The 8,663-nt window shown below is 48.0% G+C and overlaps 1 protein-coding gene across 1 annotated transcript in view; it reads left to right on the plus strand.

Moving 5' to 3' along the window:
- Positions 1 to 8,311, plus strand: part of CLASP1 (cytoplasmic linker associated protein 1) — a 272,968-nt gene extending 264,657 nt beyond the window's left edge. Inside the window, exon 40 of the mRNA XM_027082432.1 lies at positions 5,466 to 8,311. Coding sequence (XP_026938233.1) covers positions 5,466 to 5,552 — 87 coding nt within the window. The 3' untranslated portion in view covers positions 5,553 to 8,311. The remainder of the gene's footprint in view (positions 1 to 5,465) is intronic.
- The last annotated feature ends 352 nt before the right edge of the window (positions 8,312 to 8,663 follow it).

Consider the following 8,663-nt stretch of genomic DNA (forward strand, 5'->3'; position numbering starts at 1 on the left):
AATGGCCCTCATGGACTTGATCGACGCAGGGTGTTCACAAACCTTCAATTTGGGGAAAAAAACACAGTATCTGTGAAGTATATTAAAGTGAAGCACAATAAAACAAAGTATGCCTATACTTTTCTTCTATTCCTAGTTTATTTTGTATTTTTATCATGAAAAGATACTGAATTTTGCCAAATACTTTTTCTGTATCAATTGAGATGATCCTTTGGTTTTTGTTTGTTTGTTTTTTAATATTTATTGATTGATTGATTGATTTTTGGCTACATTGGGTCTTCGTTGCTGCGCGCGGGCTTTTCTCTAGTTGCAGCGAGTGGGGGCTACTCTTCATTGCGGTGCACGGGCTTCTCATTGTGGTGGCTTCTCGTTGTGGAGCACGGGCTCTAGGCACGCGGGCTTCAGCAGTCGTGACACACAGGCCCAGTAGTTGTGGCTCGCAGGCTCTAGAGCACAGGCTTCATAGTTATGGCGCATGGCCTTAGTTGCTCCGAGGCATGTGGGATCTTCCCGGACCAGGGCTCAAACCCATGTCCCCTGCATTGGCAGGTGGATTCTTAACCACTGCGCCACCAGGGAAGTCCCTGGGGTTTTTTTGTTTGTTTGTTTTTTCCTTCATTTTGTTAATGTGGTGTATTATATTTATCAATTTTTGTATGTTGAACCATCCTTGCATTTCAGGAATAAATCCCACTTGGTCATGGTATTAAAGCCTCTTAATGTGCTGTTGAATCTGGTTTGCCAGTCTTTTCTTGAGGATTTTTTGCATCAATGTTCATAAGGGCTATGGATCTGTAGTTTTCTTGTTATGTCTTCAACTGGCTTAGATATCAGGAGAATGCTGACCTCATAGCATGAATTCAGAAGTGTTCCTTCCTCTTCAGTTTTCTAGAAAAAATTGAGAAGGATTGTGTTAGTTCTCTAAATGTTGGTAGAATTCACCAATGAAGCCACCTGGTCAGGGGCTTTTCTTTGTCAGAATTTTGATTACTGATTCAATCTCTTTACTAGTTATGGGTCTGTTCAGGTTTCTCTTTTCTTCTTGATAGGTTTTGTGTTTCTAGGAGTTTGTCCATTTCATCTAAGTTACCTAATTTGTTGGTGTACAGTTACTAATAGTATTCTCATGATCTTTTTGATTTCTGTAGAATCAGTCATAATGTCCCCACGTTTGTTTCTGATTTTAACAATTTGAGTCTTCTCTCTTTTTTTGTTAGTTAACTTAGCTAAAGCTTTGTCAATTTTGTTGATTCTTTTTCAAAGAACCAAGTTTTGGTTTTGTTACCTCTATTTTTTGTTTCATTTATCTCTGCTCTAATCTTTAGTATCTTCTTTCTGCTAGCTTGGGGTTTAATTTATTATTCTTTTTCTAGTTCCTTAAGATATATAAAGTTAGGTTGTTGATACAAATCTTCCTTCTTTTTTATATAGCTATGAATTTCTCTCTTTACACTGCTTTTGCTGCATCCCATAAGTTTTGGTATGTTGTTTTCGTCTGTCTCAAGGTATTTTCCTATTTCCTTTGTGATTTCTTCTTTAACCCAATGGTTGTTTAAGAGTGTGCTGTTCAATTTCCACAGATTTGTGAATTTTTCAGTTTTCTTTCTGTTACTGATTTCTGAGTTCCTCTGTTTTGGTCAGAAAAGGTACTTTGTATCATATTTATCTTTTAAAATGTATCGAGGTTTAATCTGTGGCCTAACATATGGTCTATCTTGGGAAGGTCTCATGTGCACTTGAGAAGAATGTCTATTCTTGTGTAGGATGTTTTGCATATGTCTTTTAGATCTAGTTGATTTATTGTGTTGTTCAAGTCCTCTAGAGTGGAATATTGAAGTCTCCCAACTATTACTATAAAACTGTTTCTCCCTTCCATGCTGTCAGTTTTTGCTTCATATATTTTGATGGCATGTTCTTAGATGTGTAATCATAAATATTAAATTTTCTTGCTGTATTGCTCTTTTATTAATATGTAATGTCCATCTGTTTCTTGTAACCTTTTTTGATTTAAACTCTATTTTGTCTGATATTAGTGTAGCTACCCCATACTCTTGGTTACTGTTTGCATGGAATATCCTTTTCCATTCTTTCACTTTCAACCTATTTGTGTCTTTGGATCGAAAGTGAGTCTCTAGTAGACAACATATAGTTGAATCATGGTTTTCTTTTTATCCATTTTGCCAATCTTTGTCTTTTGATTGGAGAATTTAACTCATTCACATTTAAAGCAATTACTGATAAGGAAGAGATTTCTGTCATCGTGGTATTTGTTTTCTCTGTGCCTTATAGCTTTTTTGTCCCTCATTTTCTACACTACTCTTTTGTGTTTGTTTGCTTTTTGTACTGAAACGTTTTTTCCCTTCTCATTTCCTTTTGTGTATATTCTATACCTGTTTTCTTTGTGGATTACATTTGACATCCTAAAGTTATAATCCTCTAATTTGAATTTATACCAGCTCATTGAGCAAGCTTTCTGAACCCTGGCCTTTTCATTTGTAAAATAGGAGAACCTGTTCTGCCTGCCTCAAAGGATTGTTTTGAGGCCCAAATGTGATAATCAGTGTAAAGCTTGTAAACCATTGGACATATACACATCGTTCACTCTATTACCGTCATCTTTTCCTTGTACTTGCAATTATGTTCTAGACTTGACTAGGTAGATACAATAGGGGTTCTGAGTTGTAAATAACTATTAGCAATGTTTAGCAGCTCATTTTTAACCAGGCTTTCATAGAAATATAACTATCCTGCTTTCTAGATCACTTTTTTCTTCTTTAAAAACTCTAGTGGGGAAAAAAAAAAAAAAAAAACCTCTTGGGGAAGAAGCAGAAAAAAAAGGGGGGGAAACCCGGTGGGTTGTTAGGAACGACCTGGGGGGGGGGGTTTGGGGAGGGGGGGAGGGAGGCTCAGGAGGGAGGAGATATGGGGACATATGTATGCATATGGCTGATTCACTTTGGTGTACAGCAGAAACTAACATAGCGTTGTAAAGCAATTATACTCTAATAAGATGTATTTAAAAAAAAAAAACACCTCTGATTCAACAAGTACATGTTAGGAACCTGCTGTCTTCAGCACACTATGCTAAGGCACATGGGAAGAGCAAGAACTCGTCCTGCCCTGACAGGACTGACACATGAGGAAACTTGTACAGCTGCCCAGGAGTGACCAGTGGACATGGTGGGACGGGCTCTGATTGCTGGGTCAGGGGCCTGGAGGAAGTGGGACCAGATTGGGCTGGGCTTGGCAGGCTTGGGGAGCTGCACAGGGAGGGAAGGAGTGGACTGCAGGGAGGAACAGTGTGAACAGCTCAGGTAGGAGTAGGAGTGGGGTGCTCAGAGGACACGTTCTCCGAGCAGGGAGCTGCAGGAAGCACCTTGCAAGTGTCACTGCTCTGCATTTTGCAGATGGGAAAGTCGAGGCTCAAGAAACGTTTGCCTGAGGTCGCAGAACTAGTTAGTGTTGGAGTTGGTGCTAGAATTCTGCTGGACCTGTTGAGCCTCAGGCCAGTGCTCTGTTGAATGTACCACGGCTTCCCTTGCACCTGGTTGGCCCTGGCCGTATCCTCCTGAGCCTTAGAGCATTAGGAACCTTGTGTAAAATGATGGCACTTGGGGTTTTGTTTTTCTTTTTAATAAATATATTTTAGTTTTGGCTGCATTGGGTCTTCGTTGTTGCACACGGGCTTCTCATTGTGGTGGCTTCTCTTGTTGCAGAGCGCGGGCTCTAGGCGCGTGGGCTTCAGTAGCTGTGCGCGGTCTCAGTAGTTGTGGCGCATGGGCTCAGTTGCTCCGCGGCATGTGGGATCTTCCCGGGCCAGGGCTCGAACCCGTGCCCCTGCATTGGCAGGCGGATTCTTAACCGCTGCGCCACCAGGGAGGTCCAGTGATGGCACTTTGATCACCACACTGACTGTTCTATTGAAAGGTTTCAGATTTTGAAAGGTGTGGGATGAAAACAGACTGGGATACGTAGCGTGAATTCCCGACACACTCCCTGCAGCTGAAAAGAGTAAGAGGCATTACAAGTCCTGATCTGGGGGGGGACCCCCGGTGGGCTGCTGCGTGAAGACGCTCGGGCAGAGCCCTCCCACCAGCTGCACGTCCCAGGCTCCACAGCCATGTGACTGAGCGCGCCTTGCTGGGGGGTCAGGGAGACACTGCCTCGCGGGGGCTCTGCTGGTTGCTGGTCCTGTTCCCACCCATCATCCGAGGGCCCTGCTTTCTCCTGTGCCACACGCTCCACTCGGAGCGTCTCTTCGTGGGTTCCCCGGGGACCAGCCGCTCCTCCCTAGGCAGCCTTATACTTGGCCTCACAGCCTGTTCAGAGACAGCAGCTAAAGAGCTGTGGAAGAGCTGTGGATAGTAAATATTCCCTTAATCTTACCAGTTGTGTGTTGCGTAGATTTTTATGGGCACTCTGCTTCTACAAATACCTGTTTCTTTTAATTTTTATATGATCAGGCACACTATCAACATATGAAGTTAGCGGCATTCGGCAAATATTTAAGAACCTACCGTGTTACGTGATGCTTTAGGTATTTTGAGAGTCCAAGGGGCTTGAGTTAGAACTAAATGAGATGTCAGGCTTGGAAGCCCTTTCGCTGTCAAGCACTGTGCCTGACTGAGGGCACGTTGTTTAGTGACGCAGCGTCTGGCCTCAGGGAAGTTGAGTCTTGCTGGAAAGATCCAGCCCACTGCTCCCTGCAGCAGGAGGTGGCCTGTGCCGAGCCACAGTGGGCGGGGCTGGGGCCCGGGGTGCAGGAAGGCCATGGGGCACATGGGGGCGGCCTCGGATTCCACGCGCCTCGGGAGGTGTGCAACGGGGAAGAAGCAGCTTCTGCACACATGTGAGGGTTGAAAACGTGACCTCTGACCTTGGCTTGCTTCTTCATGCCGATGGAGTGTGGCTTGCACCCTCTCTTCCCGCTGGGTTGGGTGGAGCCAGTGGCTGCCTTGCCCCTGAAGTGTGTGGATCTGCAGCCCTGAGGCCCACCTCGTGGTCACATGTTTCCCTCTTTCCGTGATAACCCCTCGCGCCCCCTCCTCTAGTCTGACCTCCCAATCGCGGTGGCCCTGGCCCCGGGCAGATGGCTTGGACCAGTGGTGGGCACTCAGTAAATGTCTGTGCAGTGAATTTCTCCACTAAGGGACGTGCTGTTTTTTTGTTTTTTGGTGTGTTTTTTTTGCGGTACGCGGGCCTCTCACTGTTGTGGCCTCTCCCGCTGCGGAGCACAGGCTCCGGACGCGCAGGCTCAGCGGCCATGGCTCACGGGCCCAGCCGCTCCGCGGCATGTGGGATCTTCCCGGACCGGGGCACGAACCCGTGTTCCCTGCATCGGCAGGCGGACTCTCAACCACTGCACCACCAGGGAAGCCCGGACGTGCTGTTTTGTTGTCACCTGGGTTTTCTTTCCTGCTCTGATTTTTTCCTCCTGCTCACCCGTTTGTATCTTCTCCTTGCAGATGAAGCTGCTCAACTTATACATAAAGAGGGCGCAGACCACGAACAGCAACAGCAGCTCCTCATCCGACGTCTCCACGCATAGCTAATGCGGCGCCAGAGTCCCCGTGTAGCCCTGGAAGCAATCGGTGGTGCCTCTCAGAGAACTCCCCCTCCCCCCCATCGGCTGCCCAGTCAGTACCAGGAGGCCCGCAAATATTTATTACAATCAGTATTTTGATCCCTTCCAGCTTTTGTGTAGAATCATACTGGTATTGAATGTAAAGGAAGCAAGGCCTGCATTGCATCTTCCTACAAAACAAAACAAAAGGAGTAAGAAAAGAAGAGCCATACTTAAACCGTCTCATCCCGCCTGCTGAGGTCGTAAAACCGTGTGTGTGGGCTGCAGTTTTTAAAAATCGGAGCTCTCTAGCCGATACCTGGTAGAAAGCAGCATTTTCTCTTCAGTTAATAAGATTGGAGGAGGTTGGGTTAAGTTGTGTTTCTCTTTCATCTCGGCCTCCTTGGTTTTGGATGTGGCCTGTGTGGGGCAAAGCCCCACGCCTTCCACAACTGACACCATGGAAGGGTTTGTACGTTGTAAGTTGTGTTTTGAGACCTGCTAAGAATACGAATCCAGTCTTGGCAAGAAGTGGGAGAAAAGCCTGAAGATGGTCTTTCAACGCACATGTAGTGATCGTGCTCACCGTCTCCGGACCGGAGGCTGACGCCCTGCGCGGTCTCCTTCCAGGACGGGCTCCTGCCCCTCTGAACAACCCCACCGATGCCACCCCTGCCCCAGAGCTGCCACTTGAGGGGCTTCTTAGAGATGAAATCCAAACACAAAAATCAGGGTAAATCGACAGCCTTGGTTAGCGTGTGCTTGAAATGGCCCTTCGTGCAGCGTCGAAGATACCGGAGAAGCTGCTCGTTTTACTGCCGAGATCCTGGGAAACACTATTTAACAGCGCTTCCCCCGTGACCCTGGCCCCTGGTGGTGCAGATTTAGGGCCCCCTCGCTTCCCTTCCCGAACCCGCGCCTGAGCGGCTCGATTCTAAGATGTTCTCGGTTAGTCTGGTAAATGGCAGCTCCACCATCTCAGTTTTGAATTCTCTGTTTAATTTGGGATTGAGATCAAAGAAAAATCTAGAGAGACCAGGTATCAGGATTTTTTTTTTTTTTTTTGTAATTTTATGGACTGAAGTACTTCCTTGATCCTCTGCTGAGAGAACCATGGTTTTAAGGAAAAAGTAATTGTGGTGTGTGGCGGATCGCAGAAAAACAGGATTGGAAACAGAGTTTTAGAATCAAGTTCTTCAGTGAGAAACTTACCCCTTTAAAATTTCATCTTGAGGGTTGCACTGCTTCAGCGAAAGCAACTCCGGATCAGGACCCTGGTTAACAAAGTTTGGAGTAAAAGGCTTCAAGCCAAATGGAAGTTCTTAATGCGGTCAGGAAGGCGTCTGTCGTCTCTTAGATTCCACCGTAGCCCCTGTAAATGGAACTGACTTTTCCATATTGTTAATGAGGTGTTTGCTGCTCTGGCGTCCAGTCCCTGCAGCTGCCAGGCTGTGTGGCTCTCACCCCAGAGCTGCACAGCCCCGAACGTAGCTTGTTTTCATGCAGAATCGACTTCAGATACTTTATGCGGAAATAGGCACTGAAGACAGAGGTCCGGGAGCAGAGGCCGGGGCGCCTTCACTGCGTGCGTGTGCTAAGTGCGTGCGTGCACGTAGCGGGTATCCTGCACGTGCGTGAGGGGCCGCGCTGCTGCCGTTGAGGGAACGTCAGGGGCGCGTTTTACGTGGTCGAACGTTATTGGCTTCTTTTCGGCTCAGAACAGCCATTGCTGTTTGTTCTTACGTCACTCGCGGGGTCGCTTTCTTGCCCTCTACCATCGTCAGCGTCTGATGACTCCTCTGAAGCGGCACCTGTGTTCCGCCGGGTTATTTCCGAGTCCTTCCTGGCGAGCGCGTGTGGAAAGGCCTCTCTCCTTCAGCTCGTGGACGCCCAGGTGGCCGCAGCCCCGCCCGCAGTCGGGAAGGACCTTGAACGTGGCCGCGCGCGTCCTCCTGGCGCTCACAAAGGGCTAGCCTTGAACGTCACTTGCCCAGCCTTGATGTCCTGACCCAGCGGGGCCCGCCCACTCCCAACCGACAGCTGCAGCTGCCCTGCCTCGCCGCCTCCCTGCAGGCGTCGTGTTTGGATGAAACGGTAGAACACAGGGGAGCAGAGCACCCGAGACTCGGTCCGCCTCCCGCGTTGGCCTGACTGTCCAGGGCCCCGAAAAGCCCCAACGCCACCGCCGGGGCCAGATCGCCGGGCTCCCGCTTCCCCTCCCGCTGCTGAGGCCCCGGGGGAGGCGCGCGGCCTTCCTGGAGCCACTGCAGCCACGGGCCGCCCGCCACGGCCCCACTAGCTTCTCAGTCATGCAGCTGCACCTGACCTGTCTCCTGAATCTTTTTCTTGCCCTACCGCCCTTAATTTATCAAGCATAATATTACACGTTAAAGAACAGCAAATAAGAACTCTGTAGAATCCCACCAGGACTTTGCTAACCATGATATTTGGAGATGATGAAAATGCTCTGAAAAATGTCAGCCACCAAAATAGTTTTGTCGGCACTGTTCACACGCATGGTCCCCACGCCCCCAGGTTGGGTTTTTGGTTTTGGTTTTTGGTTTCTTTGGGCTTTTTCATGTTACATCCATATCTGTATTTATATCTTATTTGTTTCACTTTCAAGTGTATCATGGCAAATGTACAGATTTTTTGTTGTTGTTAATAATGTGCTAGGATTTGCTAAAAAAGAAAACAAGAAAAAAAATCCTTTTGAGTTTGCTCTAGAATAAATGAGACTTAATTCAGTTTCCGACGTCCGAGTGGTTTTTTTTTTTTTTTTGGTCACAGTGCTTGTAGGTAGCTTATCCCGTCTCTCTGACGTCAGAACGAGGCCACATTTCTGAAGGATCGAGGGGCTACATGGAGGAGCTCGTGAGGTCAGCAGGTCGGACTGCAGGGGGCCCAGGGCCCAGGGCCGGGATCAGGCGGGTGTCAGGATGGAACCTGGGGGAAGGGGAAGGGCCTGGCGAGCGGAGCCGTGGAGCTGGTCTGCAAGGAACCCGTGCACGGCCCCCAGGGGTGCTGGTCCGTCTCTTTGGAGCCTTACTTTTGCTTTCGGAACGATTTTGACTCTTACATCGCGTTCCATGAGGCATCT

This window comes from Aethalodelphis obliquidens, unplaced genomic scaffold (genome assembly GCF_003676395.1).
Source record: "Aethalodelphis obliquidens isolate GAN/ISIS:26980383/991018 unplaced genomic scaffold, ASM367639v1 scaffold47, whole genome shotgun sequence".
Taxonomy (NCBI): Eukaryota; Metazoa; Chordata; class Mammalia; order Artiodactyla; family Delphinidae; genus Aethalodelphis; species Aethalodelphis obliquidens.